Here is an 18,993-nt window from a genome sequence, read left to right as displayed (position 1 = left end):
CAAAACCTCTTTTATTTACATGACTGTGGTTTCCTTTCATTCACAATTAGCAAGGCTTGGCAAACAGTCTTTCAGAGGAATATTTATCAACACGAACCTTATCTCGCTTGGGGAGCTGCCAGATAACTAGTTTCCAAATGCAGGCAAGGCAACACTTGGCACAGAGTCTCTTATAGTCACAAACAAAACTTTCCACTCTTGAAATGACTGAAGGAACAAATTGTTTTCTGTAAAAGCCCCCTCCCCATTCACTCCTCTTTTGTCTCCTATGGGAGGGGCCAATCACCTCCAAGGTGTGGCTTTACTCCCAAGTCGACCCTGCTTTCTTAGTTGTTCTTGTCTTTTGGCAGCTCTGCGCATGCGCACACTGGGAACAGGCTCCAGCTGTTCCTCTGTCTCACTGCTGTCTAGCTCCCTCTCTGCCTCTGACGTAGAGCCCTCGTCTGAGCTTTCCTCAGCCCCCAGGACTGGCCCATGTTCCTCCCCAAACTCCTCACTGTCCGACTCTGCTCCACTGGCCTCCGGGACTATCAAGCTGGGGATAAGTCTGAGTATTGAATTTTATGAGGGACACTGTGAACTAGGTGTTCTTAGTGCATAAGAAAAGACTAATGAAAAATATGCTGGCACTCTTCAGACATCTGAAGGGTTGACATATAGATGAACAAGGGGACTTGATCTCCAGTACTTGGACAGGAGTACCAGGACAGATAAGTTGAAAATGCAGGGGAGTCAATTCATGTTTGATTGGTCAGTCATTTGTCCAGAATGGCATAGGGCCGGGATGGTGAAGCTATGGCACACGTGCCACAGGTGGCATGCGGAGCCATTAGTCAGGGCATGCGAGGTGTTGCCCTGTCAGCTGGCCAGCACGCATGCGTGTGCTGGCCAGCTGAGTTCAGCCTTTTTTAAAGCCATTTTTTGCCCTCCCCAGGCTCCAGAGGCTTTATAGGATCCTGGGGAGGGTGAAAACAGTCTCCTCCGCCCCTACGGGAAGCCCTCTGGGGGATTCAGGAGCTTCCCTAAAGCCTCCGGAGTGCAAAAAACCGGCCCATGGACAAACCAGAAGTTTGGGAACGGACTTCTGGTTTGCTTGTAGGGCCGGTTTAAGCCCTCCGGAGCCTTCAGGGACCTTAATGAGGCTTCCATGAAGGCTCCAGAGGAGTAAAAACGACCCTACGAGCAAACTTCCAGCCTCCTGAAGGTCCCTGAAGGCTCCGGAGGGTCTCCGGGGGTGGCGGGGGACACTGTTTTCGCCCTCCCCAGGCTCCTATAAAGCCTCTGGAGCCTGGGGAGGGCGAAAAAAGCATGGGTGGAGCGCCTGTCATGCGCTCATGCACACGGAGGGTCTCCCATTGCATTATGGGTACGGCACACCCACGTACGACCCCCCTGCACTCCCCCCGCTAATGGCACAAGAGTCAAAAAAGGTTCGCCATTGCTGCCCTACATTATACATTCTATGCCAGGGGAGGGGCTGGATCTGGCCCATGGGACTGCCCTGGAAAGAGTGAAGGACTGGCCCATGGTGCTTATGCCAGTGAAAACAGAATTCGGGGGAGGCGCATGAACCCCCCACCCCAAGTTCCATTTCCACTGACAGAGGGTTGCAGGAGGCCGTCACAGCTGGAAACAGAGCTCACTAGGGCCGCGCACGGGCCACGAAGCTCTGTTTTCGCTGTCAGAGGGTTGCAGGAATCCGTCGCAGGCAGAAACTAAATTCAGGAGCCTGTTTTTGCTGGCAGGATGCTTGGGCCACCACTGACACTCCTGATACGAGTAACATCAAACTGGCCACACCCACCCTGCCCATGCCCCCCCCCTCCTGAGGTCAAACACAACCCTGTTGCGGCCCTCAATGAAATCGAGTTTGACACCCCTGGTCTTCGCAAAATGTCATGGCATGAAGTTAAGACAGGTACAGTATTTAGGTAATTAGCAGTATATTATGCAGAACTTTGGAAGCCTCAGGCGCTCGTCAATTACTGTTCTCATCAACTCTCACGAACCTGACAGGGATGGGCTTTGTGCCACGGAGACTGGAGAGCTCTTGTAAAGTCACTTCATTCAGCACCTACAAGGATCTGCAGACTTATTTCATTCAACACTTGGCATGTTAGTTGTTTCTAAACTAAGGGCTATTACTATATTACTGGCTGCTTTAGCAAAGTCACGAGAATACTGCTTATTCAAGAGAAACAAGAACTGATTATCTCCTAAAGCCCCAGGGTGGTTTTTCTGTTGCTGTTTCTGTTGTTTCCCCCCCCTGCCAGTATCTGAGAATGCAAATCCATTTAATGCAAATATTTTGACAAGTTAAGAAAACTGTTACACAAGGAATAAGAAAGGAACAGTTTGGCTTTCTTTCAAGCTCAGAAGTAGCGCAGTAGGTACGATCGAAGGATCCTATAGCTTACTATCCTTAATAAAGATTTTTTTAAAATCCTTTCCTGCAACATCTGGATTGACGGTCTTTCCAAGTTTCGGCTGCTTTGATCTCCTGCCGCCTTCTGGGTATTTTTTGGGCCAGGTGATTCATTTCTCATTCACTTTCATTTCACTTTTATTGTCTATTTATTGAAGCACAATTTTCAAAGAAGTCATAAGGCCACTTCATTTTGAATCTCAGCTGCTGTGGGCATTGGAAATCCCCATCAAATCACGGTTGGTATCTGCAAAGGGCATGATTAAAAACAGGAAATCAAGCAAAACCAGTGATTTTTTTTTACTTCCTCATTTAAAAGTAAAAGCCAAACTGTAATATTATGAGAAACATATTCTTGCAAAAATAACACAGCTGCTAGAAATCATAAATCATACACCCTGGTCATGAATTACTTCCTAGAAACCATAGTTTCAAACAGCTGGAGCCTGAGATAGAAGGAAACGGCTGCCTTGTGACTCATGAATCATATCTGAAAACAATCCTAAATCTATCTTTATCAGGTAACACGTGAGCCCAACTATTGCACTATAAAATAATGGGCACAATACGTTATGTTGCTCCATGCTGTCAAAGTCTAAGTTCCGGACAAAATACTTGCGGGATTTAAGCAATTTAAAAAAGTCATTGTAGCAATAGCAATTAGACTTATATACCGCTTCACAGGGCTTTCAGCCCTCTCTAAACTGTTTACAGAGTCAGCATATTGCCCCCACAGTCTGGGTCCTCATTTTACCCACCTCGGAAGGATGGAAGGCTGAGTCAACCTTGAGCCAGTGAGATTTGAACCACTGAACTGCAGATAGCAGTCAGCTGAAGTGGCCTGCAGTACTGCACTCTACCCAATGCGCCACCTCGGCTCTCATAAATCAGAAGTGGTATTCAGCTGGTTCGGACCGGCTCAGCCAAACTGGTTAAGTGGAAATTGCGGGTCCACCCCTCCGCACCTCCTCTACGCCATCCTATTTAGGCATGTTTTCAAGCTGCGTGCATGCATGCAAGCCCCACAGACAAACAAAGCGCATGCGTGGGTGGCCGTGCGCATGCGCCGATGGGGCACGCACGCTCACATTTGCAAACCGGCAGGGAAAGTAAGTGAATACCACCCCTGGTTCAGATAGTCCCCAAATTACGACCATTTGTTTTAGTGAGCAAAGTTTCGAAGGATCTGAAAAAGGTGACTTTAAACGTAAGACCATCATAACACCTCCATAATCATAGGATCAAATTTTGGACATTTGGCCACTGGCATGAGTTTTGCCCCATTTTACGACTTTTCTCCCCACATCTGTTAAGTGAATCACGGCAGTTGTTCAATGACTCTGGTTTCCCCGTGGACTTTGCTCCTCTAAATGTTGCTGAAGATGGTCACATACGACCCCGGGGACACTGCAACGGTCATAAATAGGAGCCAGTTGCCCAGCGTCCAAATTTTGATCACATGACCACGGAGAGGCTTACCAAGCATCAAATGTCAAACACGTGGTTGTGGGGATGCTGCAAGGATCCTTAAGTGAGAAACGGTCCCAAGCAGGGGTGAAATTCAGCAGGTTCTGGAGAACCAGTCGTGGACATACTGAGTAGTTTGGAGAACCAGCAAATGCCACCTCTGGCTGGTCCCAGAGTGGGGAGGGAATGGAGATTTTGCAGTATCCTTCGCCTGCCACGCCCACCAAGCCACGCCCACAAAACCGGTAATAAAAAGAAACGAATTTCACCACTGGTCCCAAGTTCTTTTTTTCCAGCGCTTGTAACCTCGAGCGGTCACTAAACGAACCGTTGTAAGTCGAGGACTCCCTGTACAGCAGAGCCGAGTGTATGCCCACAGCCCCCATGGGACCTTTGGGCCGAGCTCCCTCCCTCTTGGCTGGGATCCGCGGCTGCCCAGTGACCGCCGCTTCGTCCCAGCCTCCGAGTCACGAGGAGTCTCCTGATTGTTTCCTCTTTCGCAACCGCTTCCCGCTCTCGCAATGCCGGGCAAACCCGTCAGCCTACCTACCTGCAGCGAGCCAAGGCGGGGCGGCTGCTCCCTTCTTCGTCCCGTCCCCCCACCCCCATGACGTCGCCGCCTCCAAGGGCCTTTGGCCACAACCTCGCTCCCCTCTGCAGCAGCGCTCCAGCTCCCAAGTCCCGCCCGGCTCTGCGCGCTCCTTTCCCGGCGACCGTCTCCAGAGGCGCTGATCGTCATGGCTGGGTTCTCATGGCTCTCCCCGCTCGCCCTCTGGCTCCTGCTCGCAGGCTGCCTGGACGCCGCCGGCCTCTACTACCAAAAAGGGCAGAGCTGTTACAAGCCGCTGCCGCGAAACCTCCCCGGCGTCCGGTAAATGCGGCGGCGGCGCGCCATCCAATTCGCTCCAGTCCGGGATGCGTCGGCGGGATAAGGCGGGCAGAGATCGGATGCCCCGGGGTGGATGGGTGACCGGGGTGGGGGTGGGGGGAAGCTCGGCTGAGCCGGTCGGAAGGACTTTTTTCTTGGATTGTCACACGTGGTCCCAGAAGGGCTGCGAGAGCTTTGGAAACAGCCTTCCCTCAATCAGAGCAAATGAATGTAGATTGGATTAGAACTACAAAACTCAGCGTTCCCAGCCGGCCAGGCGTTGGGACGGGGATCTGGCACGGCTGGAGATTTGGGGGCAAGGGGAGGCAGGGTGGAACAGAATACCAGAGTTGGGAAAGGGACCTTGGAGGTCTTCTAGTCCAACCCCCTACTTAGGCAGGAAACCCTACAGCACTTCAGACAAATGGCTATCCAACCTCTTCTTTAAAACTTCCAGTGTTGGAGCATTCCCAACTTCTGGAGGCAAGTTGTTCCACTGACTAATTGTTCTAACTGTCAGGAAATGTCTCCTTAGTTCTAGATTTGCTTCTCTCCTTGATTAGTTTCCACCCATTGCTGCTTCTCCTGCCCTCAGGGGCCTTGGAGAATAGCTTGACTCCCTCTTCTCTGTGGCAGACCCTGGGTCAGAGTTGGATGAATCCATAACCCAAAGCAGCTTCTTATAAGTTGAAGTATAAAATAGCAGTTAAAAGTTTTGTAGCTGTGAAGTTTACTAAGGGCGTCTCTCCACCAGTTTATTGTTCTCTCAACCGATCCTTGCTGTTAGCAAAACAAAAACTATCCAGCCTGAAATTGGTTGTCTTGCCCTTTGTTCCAGGTCAGTGTCCTCACCTTATTTCCCTCCAACTAGTAGGGAACAACTGTATATATCTTGAGGCTGAGCTCTTGGCTGACTGCTAAATATGGAAGGAAACGCTACTTCAATAACTGTCCAGCCAAGGCTGACTCTCATTCGTGGTCTGGAAACTGCTGAAGTCAACCTAATGGAGATAGCCCAGAAAAATGGTGTTAGCAGGGTCCATCTGTCTCTTGGGTAAGGACAGGGGGACAGTCAGCCTAAGCAGGACATAGAAAAGACCCTGAGATTTTAGACTAGCATCTGATCTTCAGGAATGGAGTATGTAACCTGATTGCATCATTTTGTCATTTGTTGATGATGGTGTTCAGTATTTAACACTCTTTACAGTACAGGTAGCCCTCAACTGATTACCAGAATAGAGCTCAACATTTCTGCTGGAAAATGAGAAGTGGCTTTTGCCACGTTTCCGATCTTTCTTGACACAGTTGCTAGATCAGTGTTTCTCAACCTTGGCTACTTGAAGATGTCCGGACTTCAACTCCCAGAATTCCCCAGCCAGCGAATGCCTTATAACCTTGTTATAAATCGAGTTGTTAAGTTTGTGAAGTGAACCTGGCTTTCCCATTGCTTCTCGGAAGATCAGAACAGGGGCTCACATGACCCCAGGACCCTGCAACCGTCATAAATATGAACCATTTGCCAAGCAGCTGACCATGAGGATGCTGCAATGGACAGAAGTGTGAAAAGTCATGTTTTTCAGGGCCGTTGTAACTTCAGTCACTAAATGAATAAGTCGAGGACTCTCTAATAATTCATGAGAACAGAAACAGAGAAAGGGGATTCCTAAGAAACTGCTGATTCATGGGAATAGTCAGAATGCAAACCAGCCACACCCTAGAATTCTCTACATTAGCTTTCTTGTAAGGCGACGTCCTTCCCCAAAATCTGCCAAATGCTCTGGGTCTACCAAGCAGGCTTGGTCTCCTTTGGGTTCTGCCTTTTTCCATAAAACATATATTTGTTCATCGTTGATCCTTCTAGGTTGCACACTGTGGGTGACACACAATGCATTTGCAGTGTGTTTATAAAGTTTTCTCCTCCGTGGGAAAATTAAGCTACATCACCGATCTTTCTCAGTCGAGCATGGCTGCTGGGTATTATGGGTCATAAAATTCAAAACATGGAGTAGGCTGGTTGGGAAGGTGACCCCTCTCGTTTTTATCCTTTTGCAAATGTTGATATGTTAAATTTTTGCTGTCCTGAGATGTTCCCTTCCCCCTTCTGGAATTTTGCAAAACAGGCAGGAGAACAAAGTTCATCTGAGAACTTTAGAAAGTGGTTGAGGTCATCAGAATTCTGAGCAAGAAAGGCATCTCGTGATAAAGTCACTGCCTAACTTATTTCACAAACAGTCAATGAATCAAATGAAGCGGGAATTATATATGCTGTTCAGACTAGGATAGACTTGAATGACTTTTATGCAGAATTTGTTTGGCATAAAAATAACATTTAAATATTGAACAAGGTAATAATGAAAGATTATAATTTAACAAAACTATGTATTCTTATTAGAATTATATAACTTCTCAAAAGTAAATGTGATGAATATTACTTTATTAGTATTAAAATGTGATTAGAAAGGGGATATTTTTTAAAATATAACAGTGGCATAACTAAGAATTAGGGGATAAACAATGGAAGATTATAATTCAATATAAATTTGTGTATTACTATTAGAACTATATAAGTCTGTTAAACACAACTAATATGATTATTAATATTTTGTTCATAGTAAAAGGTGTGATTGAATAATCGAAGAATGAAAGATTATAATTCAAAAAAATATGTGTATTATTACTAAAATTCTATAAGATTGTCAACTGTATTAAACATGAAGAATATTGTTTTGTTTGTACTAAAATGTAAGACACTCCAGTGCCACACTGTTCACACAACGATGTGTTTGTAAATTTTTTTTAAAAAAAAGACTAGGGCAGACTTGGTTAGAAATCAGAGCAAGCACTGAGAAATAAACCTCTTACTTTTGCTCACAGAAAGTTAACTTTCCTTATTATTCCACCCCCAAATGGAGTTGGTTCTCCCTTCTGACATTCTCATCTTTCCTCTTAACAGAACCTATCCTCGCCCGCATGAATATTTGGATATCTCTAAGCTGCCAAAGAGCTGGGACTGGAGAAGCAGAGATGGAGTCAATTATGCAAGCACCACTCGAAACCAGCACATCCCCCAATACTGTGGATCATGCTGGGCTCACGGCAGCACCAGTGCCTTTGCAGGTAGGGAATACCCACTAGTGATGCCTTCCTCCGAGCATGGAGAATCACAAGTCTTAAGGGAGGAAATGCATAGATTTTTTTTTAAAAAAAAACTTAGTCACTATACCTCACATCACAATCTGCCTTTCAAATCAAATTCGGTGTTTCCCTTTGAAAAGCGTGGTGTGCCTTTTGAGGTTGGGCAATACTGAGAGAGAGGTGGAGGATTATCTCATTGGTGTTATTTTTAAGTTAGTTGTGTAGTTTTCTGCCTCTTGACTGAAGGCAAAGTCTCCTTCAAGCTGAGTTCAACTCCTGGTAATTTCACATCCACATTGCCTTCTTAGCCAGCCTGGCCTGAACAAAACAAAATAAATTATTGATCACTGTTAATTTTAATTCGATTTTTTTTAAAAAAAAAAAGTCATTGTGAATTTTAATTGGGTTTAGGATATTCTATTTAATTTTTTTTTTAACTTTCGTGTTATGTGTTTCTTTTAATGTTGTACGCTGCCCTGAGTCCTTGGGAGAAGGGCAGCATATAAATCTAATAAACCTAAACTTAAACCTAACCTTAGATAGCGCCGTGGTTAAAATGCATCATTGCAGTCTAATTCTGCTGACTGTCAGAAGTTCGATCCTGACTCAAGGATGACTCAAGCCTTGCATCCTTCCGAGGTCAGCAAAATGAGGACCCAGATTTTTGGAAGCAATGTGCTGATTCTGTTAACCATTTACAGAGGGCTGTAAAGCACTGTGAAGCGGTATAGAAGTCTAAGTGCTATTGCCATTGTTTTCTTGGCGGTGGCACGGAAGCCATTTGTCACTGTCATCCACTGGGGATTTTTTTCCCTACTCTGCTTTAGCTGACAGTCTTCTTTCAGATCTTAACTAAGTTGAACCTAACCAGATCCAACACTGCTTAGTTTCTCGGCCCACGTTTTGCCCTATTAAAAGACAATGGACAATGGGAAAGGCTTGCAGTAAAGACTGAATTGGCCATAATGGTATTATTATTATTATTATTATTATTATTATTTTAAATTTAATTTTTTTTTTAATTTAAAACAAGTACAACATCTTTCTTTACATGCTATAGAAAGTGTATCAGTCGGTCACAAATAAACTTTCGTGCATCTCCTCCACAGTCAACAAACATAACTCATGTTAACTCGAGCATTTTAACTCAAATATTCATACATATCACCATCATCATATATCCATTTTCATTTGACTGTAATTATTATTTAAAAATATTATTAATAATAATAATCTTTAACCATAATGGTATTATTGAAGAGAAAAATGAAAGAACATTTGGGATTTAAAAGGGAAGGAATTTCCGTGGTCATTTTATAGAGAAAAAAAGCAGGTTTGTAGGATCCATTTTCAGATTTTTTTATTGGAATGTAAGATCTGGTACAAAATATTGAGTGGCAGGTAGGGAAAAGGAAACAGATGATCATTTGTCTCCTGTATCACATAAATCAGATCTGGACAATATGCACTTCATGATTAGGTTTCAATTAAGTCATGACTTGCTGTATTGTAGATTGCGAATAAATCACAATAAAAGTGGTTTAGGTTGGCCTGACATGGGAAACCACAAACTGCGGCTGAATTAAGAAAACACACCAAGCCACAGTCAAATCAAAGAAAAATATACAACTATGATGTTTGCAAGAAAACAGCCAAGCTGAGAGACCACTAAGGACCTCAAAGAAAAATATTTTACCTGAGCACATTGTGGAAACTCAGTCAGTGACTGAGAAGGGTTGCAGTTTTTGTTACTGTTGTGGCCCGCCAGCAGAGATGGCAGCAGAGTCGGCAGTGAGGAGGTTGGGGAGGAGTATGGGTCAGTCCTGGAGGCTGAGGAAGTCTCAGACAAGGGCTCTGTGTCGGAGGTAGAAGTGGGGCCAAGGCCGTCTGGCAGTTCTCAGCTGCCTTCGGAGTTGGACAGCAGTGAGGCAGAGGAACAGCTGGAGCCTGTTCCCAGTGTGCACATGCGCAGAGTTGTCAGATTAAAAGAACAGCTGAGAAATCAGGGTCAACTTGGGAGTAAAGCCACAAGTAGACAGTGAATGGCCCCTCCCATAGGAAATAAAAGAGAAGCGAAAGGGGAGTGGGCTTTTGCAGGAAACAATTTATTCGTTCATTCGTTAGTTCATTTCAGGAGTGTGAAGATCTGTCCGTGAATCTCAGAGACTCTGTGCCAAGTCTTTCCTTGAAAAGCACTGCGCTTGGAAAATATTTACATGGCAGCTTTCCAAGCTAGATAAGGTCTGTGGTCATAAATTCATCTTTGAAAGATTGTTTGCCAGGCCTTTGCTGAATGTGAATGAGAGGAATTGACATCCGTTTAATAAAGGGGTTTTGTTGGGAATCTGCTTCATGCTTTTTGGGGAAGCCTAGGTTAGAACAGTTATTTTCAAGACTTATTTCTCCCTCTTAGATCGCATAAATATCAAGAAGAAAGGTGCCTGGCCCTCGGCATATCTCTCTGTTCAAAATGTGATCGACTGTGCCGATGCTGGATCTTGTGAAGGTGGGGACGACGGTGGCGTGTGGCAATATGCTCATGAACATGGCATCCCGGATGAAACATGCAACAATTATCAAGCTAAAGACCAAGGTATGGATGATCAGAGCACCAAAGTGTGCTTCAGGTGGGCTCCAAAAAAGGGGAATTCAAGCATCCACCATTTGTATCGGCCTTGCAATGGATGCAAACGTTTACTAGCCTACATGCGTCATTTACCAACATGAGCCTATGATTGTAACTTCTAAGGAATGGTAATAATGATCACCCCAATTTGGCAAAAGTTGTAAATTTCACAATGTCTTCTCCAATGAGATATTCTGCCAAATTCTTAGAATACAACTCCTGTTCTCCATACCCACCCAACACATTAATGGAGCAGCGTGTTAAAAGGCATTGGGGAAAAAACTATATTATTGATGTTGGAAAATGAAATTGAGCAGCTTTGGTAACATATCCACAAAGGTTGATCCCCACAGGCTGTTAGCTCCCAAATGCCCACGATATTTAAATAAACTCCTTTCGGATTGCTTGGAGCTACTTTGCATCCATCAAAGGTAGCCAGGCTGATGACAAAATTGGCCTTCAAGCACGTAAAATATTGAATTTACACTGAGCTGCTTCATAATGAGTTTAGAATGAATTCAGTTGCTTTTGCTCCCACTGTTTTTTTGACTCTCCTTGGTCATTGCGTTTCTCTCTTTAGGTAAGGAAATATCTCTGAAATGATAACCCAATGGTCACGGATTGTCTAGTTACGTCTAAATGTTTTGATAATTGTTTCATTAAAAACTTATAATTGCTTTTATAAATTTCTTAACTTCTCGAAATGACAGATATTTGGCCAATGACCTTTTGTGATCCTTTGACAAGCGAAGTCAATGCTAGATTGACTTAATTGGGTTACAAACTTAACAACTGCAGTGATTCACTTTAACAACTGTGGCAAGAAAGGTCGTAAAATGGGACAAAATTCACTTAACAGCTGTCATCCTTAGCCATAAGAGCCAAGGTGGCGCAGTGGTTAAATGCAGCACTGCAGGCTACTGCTAGATCAGCAGTTCAGCGGTTCAAATCCCACCGGCTCAGGGTTGACTCAGCCTTCCATCCTTCCGAGGTGGGTAAAATGAGGACCCAGATTGTTGGGGGCAATATGCTGACTCTCTGTAAACCGCTTAGAGAGGGCTGAAAGCCCTATGAAGCGGTATATAAGTCTACTGTTATTGCTATTGCTATTGCCATTGAAATGTTGGCCTCTATTGTCATAATTCGAAGACCTGTAATAGGCTACCTGGGAAAATTAACTGCTGTTTCCATTTATTTTGTGCAATTATTTTTGAAGACTGCAAGAAATTTAACCAATGTGGAACGTGTACCACCTTTGGGGAATGTCACGTGATAAAAAATTACACCCTCTGGAAAGTGGGAGATTATGGATCTGTGAGCGGTCGAGAGAAAATGATGGCAGAAATCTATGCAAATGGACCCATCAGGTACAGGAGGAAACACAAGTTTTAATGGCTCAGAACGATTCATGTGGCAACATTGAGGTGATGTGACTGAAGTAGATGTGGATAGCAAGATTGGTTTACTGGAGGAGAAGAAATTGTTTAAAGCCATGTTTCCCACCCTTGGCAACTTTAAGATGTGTGGATTTCAACTCCCAGAATTCTTCTGCCACCAGCAGGAAAAAATCCTCTTTTTATTTATTTAACTCCCTAAATGTGGAGTCTGGTAGTGCTGTCTGGAATTAATGTTTAGTGGGGGCTTAGATGGGATGGAATTTGGCCTATTTTGTCCTCCCCCTCCCCCCCCAAAAAACAGCATTAAGACTTTGAGGGAGTTCACGGACCATTATGTGAAAGGCTGTGTGGTCTCTTGGGATGGGCTGAGGTAGAACTTATACCTCAATAGAAACGTACAATTTCAAGTTCTCTCCTTGTTAGTTGCGCAGTCATTTCTGACCCATCGCAACCCCCTATCCTCTGGAGTCCATTTAAGCTACCTACTGCTTCGATGACTCCATCCAGCCACCTCATTCTCTGCCGTCCCCTTTTTCTTTTGCCCTCAGTTTTTCCCAGCATTAGGCTCTTCTCCAGTGAGTCCTTCCTTCTTATTAGGTGGCCAAAGTATTTGAGTTTCCTCTTCAGGATCTGGCCTTCTAAAGAGCAGTCAGGGTTGATCTCCTCTAGGACTGACTGGTTTGATCGCCTTCCAGTCCAAGGGACTCGCAGGAGTCTTCTCCAGCACCATAGTTGAAAGGCCTCAATTCTTTGGCGCTCAGCCTTTCTTATGGTCCAACTTTCCCAGCTATCCATTGCAACTGGGAAAACCATAGCCTTGACTATACTCACGGCTAGGTGTATTCAAATCCATAATTGGTTCACAGCAAGTGTCACTGCACATGTATTACTTGAGGCCACCTAGCTAATTTGGATACTAGTTGGGAACTCGTCACTTTTGTGACAACTGCGCACATTTCAGCCTTGTTTATTTTGCTAGCCTTCTAATTTCATGTAATTTAAACAGCTGTGGGATCATGGCTACCCCAGGCCTGGACAACTATACCGGAGGAATTTATACTGAATATAACACTTCACCTTTCATTAACCACATTATCTCTGTTGCTGGTTGGGGTGTGAAAGACGGAATTGAATACTGGATTGTCCGCAACTCATGGGGCGAACCGTGGGTAAGCAGAAGCAAGATCTTTCTTTTAAGGGAAAAAAAACCTTTGAGGATTGTTAGAGTGGTATGTTTCACGTCAGGGCAGAGGTTGTTTTTAATCTTTATAAACTGTACCATGTGCCTGGTTGCCACCTATGGAGACCTGCAAACGTTTTCAGCAAATAGTAATTCTGAATGTGACAAAAGAGGGAAATGCTTAAATACATGCCAAGAAAGTCAAGGTACAGCAAATTAAAATAAAATTAAATCAGTATTTGATCTGGTCTCCATTAGGGCATGTTGGTGTGGGAGTACGTCACTAAAACTCCAGCTTTTGTCTCCTGAATGAAAAATGGCATAGAAACCAGCAGTGGGACTATAGATAGGTGCAGAGGTGGGTTGCTCCCAGTTTGGCCCGGATTGGGCGAACTGTTAGTAGAGGCTCCGCCCACCTGCCTGGACGCTTCTGCGCATGTGCAATAGTGTCACACGTGCGCACGAGCGAACCAGTAGTAAAATAAATGGAAACCCACCACCGGATCGGTGAGGATTAGGGTGTCTCCACAAGCAGGAGTGAGTGAGTGAGTGTGTGTGTGTGCGCGTGTGTTATGGTTGTGCAAAAACTGAAGATGTCAGTTGTGACCACAAAATCCTTACGTCAGAGCTGCTTTAATTAATTCCCAAGGGTGCCCATGAAACCAGAGAGATGAATCCTGCAGGACTCTTCTCCATGTTAGTTGCATTAAATGATTCCTTAAAAAACAAAGATGTTCTTCTGAATCTCACAAATGCCTTTTGATGAAAAGATGCATGGAAAATATCACGTGAGGAATTGGGGTTACTGGGCTGGGCTGGAATATAGGAACTTTTGTAGAGCCAGAGGATGGATCCCTTTAGGCCAATATTATCTCTTGAGTGGCAACCAATTCTCAGGACTCCTCATTACTATGTTAAGCACTGAAACTGAAAGAAGTCCCATGAGAGATGGCAGGACCTTCTTTATCCCCTGTGTTGCTTAAGGAAGACCTTCAGAATGATGTCCCTGTCCTCCTGGACACAAGACTTCCTCACAACCATGCTATCAGTAGCACTTACTTATACGCCGCTCTCTAAGCGGTTTCACATAATTGCCCCCAACAATCTGGGACCTCATTTTACCCACCTCAGAAGGATGGAAGGCTGAGTTAACCTTGAGCCTGGTGGGATTTGAATTACCAAATTGCAGGCAGCCGGCAGGCAGCAGAAGTAGCCTGCAGTACTGCACTCTAACCACTGCACCACCGAGGTTCTTCACCTCTGCTGGTGGTGTCATGGCCATGGAGAGCTATGCAATTCAGATTCAGCCATGCTGTCAGGTCCAACACCAAGAATGGCACGTGGAGATTCTTCCAAGCGGAGTCCTTTGTTTCACACCTATAGGCAAATTTTTGCCAGACTGAGGAATCTACCATCTGCATCTAACAATATTCTCTGCGGACTGTTAGGGAGGGACTGTCTACATCCTCTTTCTCTCACACCGTAAGATCTCGACTGAGTTGCCTCTTACTCCTCTAGAATGCAACCCCTCCCTCCTGGAGATCCACTTCCTTACTGCATTCTATCACGAAAGCAAGGGGGGCGCAAGGAGGTGAGGTCTTGATCCCAGTTCATCTGGGTGTTCCAGCTCACCATCAAAAGTGGCTGCTTCAGGTAGGGGCCAGTGGGGTGGATTCTGCCCCATTGCGTTGTTGGCCCCTTTTTTGCAAGTCCAGGCAGAGTCAAGTGGCATTTTTGAACAAAGCTGTAAGATGAGAACGGGGGTTGGGCCACAATGCTTTTGTGATGCGCCTACGTTTGTCATTCCAGGGTGAAAGAGGATGGCTGCGCATTGTGACGAGCGCATATAAAGGCGGGAAAGGAGCAGACTATAATCTGGCAGTTGAAGTCCGGTGCACATACGGAGACCCCATCGTTCCATGAATTCTTTTGCGAAAACTTTTTCAGCTGGTTTTTTTTGTTTTTAAACTTTTGAAAAGGAAAATTGCTTTCTGCAGGATTGGCTGGCCACATACGGACTGAGTTTCTTTTTTTTTTTCATTAAAGATTTTGCACAAATTATCAAAAGGTATTTAATGATTCTGCTGAGAAAACCTTGCACTGTTTCATTTTTCCCAAATGGAAATGAGCTGTGGTTGAACCTTGACCTTTTTTAGTCAGGCTTCCGCTGGGATATGGGAGTAAGACTGTATCTATGTGGTCTTAGATGACCTCTGCTGGGAGGGACATGGGGGCAGGGGGGGATCCTATTCCCAAGGCATAGAATCAAAATTGTATCTCAGCACCCTTCAATTCCATCGATTATGGCATCCTTCTGGACTGATGAGTGGCACTGTATTGGTCTCCTCCTTTCTCTGGGGTCAATTCCAGTTGATTTCGGGGGAGGGGGAAGACGTAGCCTATGACCAGTGGTGGGTTAGGACCGGTGCCTGCTTGGAGCATCGGGTACAGTTCCAGTATGGTGCTCCGGAGGGTCAACCCGCCTGCCCTCCTTACCAGTATTTGAGGTTTTTGGGGCTTCCGCGTACCTGTACGGCGCCTGCGTGATGGTCTGCCGAGCAGCTGGAGGGTCACGGGTGGCAAGTACGCATGCGCGTGCTGTGCACATCCATGTGGTGGATGCCCAGCCCCATTGCACCATACTGGTTGCACCGGGATCCAGAATCCACCATTGCCCATGACCCTTACTTTGTGAGTGCCCCAGGGCGCAGTTCTTTCCTCTCCTAGTTAACACATACATGAGGCTGCAGTATGAGGTAATCCAACTGTTTGTGGTTAGGTATCAAAATACAAGCTTTCTGTCTCCATTCTGGGCCCGCCTGAACGATGCCATGGAGTTCTTGTCTTGGTGCTTGGAGGGTGTAAGCATCTGTATGGGGCACAATGGGCCAAATAAGACAAGGGTGGCTTTGGGCCTTCCAATGACAAGGTTTTTCCACTAGTCCTGAATGTGGGGCACTTGGGACTCACGGCTTCTGCTAGAAAAGCAGGTGGCAGAGGGCCAGGAGGGCCTTTGCACACCTTAGGGTGATATGCCTGTTGAGCCCGTGTCTGGATTGGGAGGCTTTGCTCGCAGTCACTGATGCCCTCATGACTTCTCTTCTGGACTACCGCAATGAGTTCTACATGGGGCTCTCCTTGAAGAGCAGTCTGAAGCTCCAGCTGGTAGAGAATGCAGCTGCATTGGGGGTGGTGGTGGTAAAGGGTATAAGATATTCAACATATGCAATACCACTGCTTAGGGAGTTAACATTGGTTACTAGTAAGTTTCCAAGGGCAATTCAAGGTACTGGTTATGACCTTTGAAGCCCTACATGGTTTGGGGCTGGGTTATCTTCGGGACCATCTTCTCCCAATCATTTCTACCCATCCAACTCGGTCAGGCAGGTTGGACATGTTGCAAAGTCCCGTTAGCCAAGGAATGTCACCTGGCTTCTCGGCCCTCCGGAAGATTCTCCTTTCAGGTATCAGTGTGATTCCCCAACCCAGTTGGCCTTTCACAACAGTTGGCCTTCACACAACTGTGAAATTGTGTTTCCAGGCTTGGAGACCAAGTGTGTTAAGGACCCCATTTCCTAGCTGTGTTAACATCCATAGTAGCAGTATTACTTGGTGCAATATGTATTTTGTACTTTTAAATTATTTTAATGTTTTATGATGTATGCTACCCAGGCTGACTTGAGATGGGCAGCTGTAGAAATAAAATCAAATAAATAAATAATATAATACCAAATAATCATGTTCAATTCTTTTGAAATTTGCAACATTTGGGGGACAGATTTCTTAAATTATTTTATTATTTATTATCTGAAACTAATACGGTGGTCGAATTTCCTACTCTCTGTAGAGAATGGATAAACTAAACCTTAGGCCAGTGATGGTGAACTTTTTTTGGCTTGTGTGCCAAAAGTGGGGTGAACGCAGGGGCCTGGTGCATGGATGCGCCACACCCATAATGCTATGTGCATGACCCCAGTGCGCATGCATGCATGACCAATGCACACCCCACCACGCATTTTTTGCATCCTTTTTTCACCCTCCCCAGGCTCCAGAGGCTTTATAGGAGTCTGGGGAGGGCGAAAACAGCCTCCCCCACCCCCCGGAGGCCTTCCAGAGCCTTCAAGAGCTTTCCTGAAGCCCCCGGAGGGCGAAAAATGACCTCAAAATAAGGCCATAATCAGCTGGGCAGCGAGCGCATGCATGCTGGCCACCTGACAGGGCTATGCCTCGCGTGTCCAGACTAATGGCTGTGCGTGCCACCTGTGGCACGTGTGCCATAGGTTTGCCATCACGGTCCTAGTCTGACAGGCAAGGAAATGCAGGCTAGGTTGCTTGCACATTGTCCTTGATAGATAAATCTTCCCGAGATCCTTGCAATAAAGTTGTTCTATAAAAGAAAAAAATATGATTAATCATATTAATTTTGTTCTAATCTAAACAAAGACTTCCAGTCACCCTTTTGTAAGCTACTGAGCAGCCTTAATAAATCTATATAACCCCAAATTTCTGGTATTTCAAGATTATAACAAAATACCTCATGACCATCATGGATAATATATCAAATGCAGCACTGTCTAGAGGCCAAGTGTTAAAGGCCAGATATTATACAAGTAATCCTTGGCTTACCATCAAGCTGAAAAAGTGGACTTACAACCTAGATCCAAAGTTCCAGAACATTTATGGCCATTTGCAGAGTCCCATGTTCATATGTCTGTGTTTTACAATAATTTTGCCAAAAAACCAGGAGTTTTCTTCCAATTTTCAGCAACACCACACCAATGGTGAACAATTGGTTTGCTTAATGACTGCTGCTGCAAAAAAACCCCAAACCATTGTAAAATTGGGTCAGTCACATGACCAACCCATTTTACAATTGTAGTAGGCAGGCTGTGTTATCGTTGTAACTCGAGGACTATATCGACAAGTGCAATCAAGTTCTGGCTAAATATTTCCATGTACAATATAACATCCAAGGAGCATGGAGCACATGCTTCTCTCACCAAGGTACACTAGAGACGTCCCTAAAAGCTGGGTACTCTACTCAAAGGGTAGGGGCAGGAGCAATGGATGGAAACTAATTAAGGAGAGAAGCAACCTAGAACTAAGGGAAAAAATCCTGGCAGTTAGAACAATTAACCAAGATGCATTCCTGAGCATTCTCCACAGCTCAGTTAAATACCAAGGATGCTTAAGAAGAAAGCTCCATGAATCATATTTCAATTGAATTTGCTGGCCATGCCCTTCTTTATGTAGTGTTTAAAGAGCCCCAGTCCAAAATTGTAGGGAGTCAGAAGGGAGAAACCACTCTTTGTTCTGTTACTTATTTAGTTTTTCCATGTTGTGATATTTTTCTAATAGAAAACTAATACTTTTTTGAATAATTAAAACAATTAATCAGTGGAACAACTTGCCTCCACAAGTTGTGAATGCTCCAACACTGGAAGGTTTTAGGAAGCGATTGGACAGCCATTTGTCTGAAATGGTAATAGGGTTTCCTGCCTAAGCAGGGGGTTGAACTAGAAACCTCCAAGGTCCTTTGCAACTCTGTTATTCTATTTTGTTCTGTTCTATTATTTCTATTTCTAATTCTATTCTATTCCTCTTCTCTACTCTGGAGGGGTTTGTTACGTGCATTTCCTCTTCTTTCTACAGCTGAAAGGGACAGGCAGTTATGCAGCCAGCTTCTATGCCTAAAGCAGGACTAATGACCAATCTTTCCATCCCCAGCCCACACCATCCAGCCAAATTGATGAAACTTCTTGGATGAAAAGTGAAGCATCTTCTTCAACGAAAAGAAGAAAAAAATACAGTCCAGTTGCCTTTTGGAAAAAGCACCTATGAGACACCAATGAGCTGGACGACTAAGAATTTCCATTTGGTTAGGTTCATAAGACC

At 44.9% G+C, this 18,993-nt stretch overlaps 1 protein-coding gene and 1 long non-coding RNA gene across 2 annotated transcripts; one reads left to right on the top strand and one right to left on the bottom strand.

The window, feature by feature from the left end:
- Positions 1 to 2,153: 2,153 nt before the first annotated feature.
- On the bottom strand, positions 2,154 to 4,329 carry LOC116508585. Its single transcript, XR_004255388.1, has 2 exons — positions 4,221 to 4,329; positions 2,154 to 2,672 (listed from the first exon to the last, which is right to left on the bottom strand). It is a non-coding gene; the product is annotated as an uncharacterized LOC116508585 (long non-coding RNA).
- A 181-nt stretch (positions 4,330 to 4,510) lies between these two features.
- Positions 4,511 to 18,983, top strand: LOC116508584 (cathepsin Z-like). Its single transcript, XM_032217194.1, has 7 exons — positions 4,511 to 4,763; positions 7,714 to 7,877; positions 10,309 to 10,488; positions 11,738 to 11,888; positions 12,925 to 13,087; positions 14,908 to 15,166; positions 18,826 to 18,983. Exons 1-6 carry the CDS (start codon positions 4,630 to 4,632, stop codon positions 15,019 to 15,021), a joined length of 906 nt encoding a protein of 301 aa, XP_032073085.1. The 5' UTR covers positions 4,511 to 4,629; the 3' UTR covers positions 15,022 to 15,166; positions 18,826 to 18,983.
- Positions 18,984 to 18,993: the final 10 nt, after the last annotated feature.

Source organism: Thamnophis elegans, chromosome 5 (genome assembly GCF_009769535.1).
Source record: "Thamnophis elegans isolate rThaEle1 chromosome 5, rThaEle1.pri, whole genome shotgun sequence".
Lineage (NCBI taxonomy): Eukaryota > Metazoa > Chordata > Lepidosauria > Squamata > Colubridae > Thamnophis > Thamnophis elegans.
This window is presented reverse-complemented; position numbering and strand designations above follow the sequence as displayed.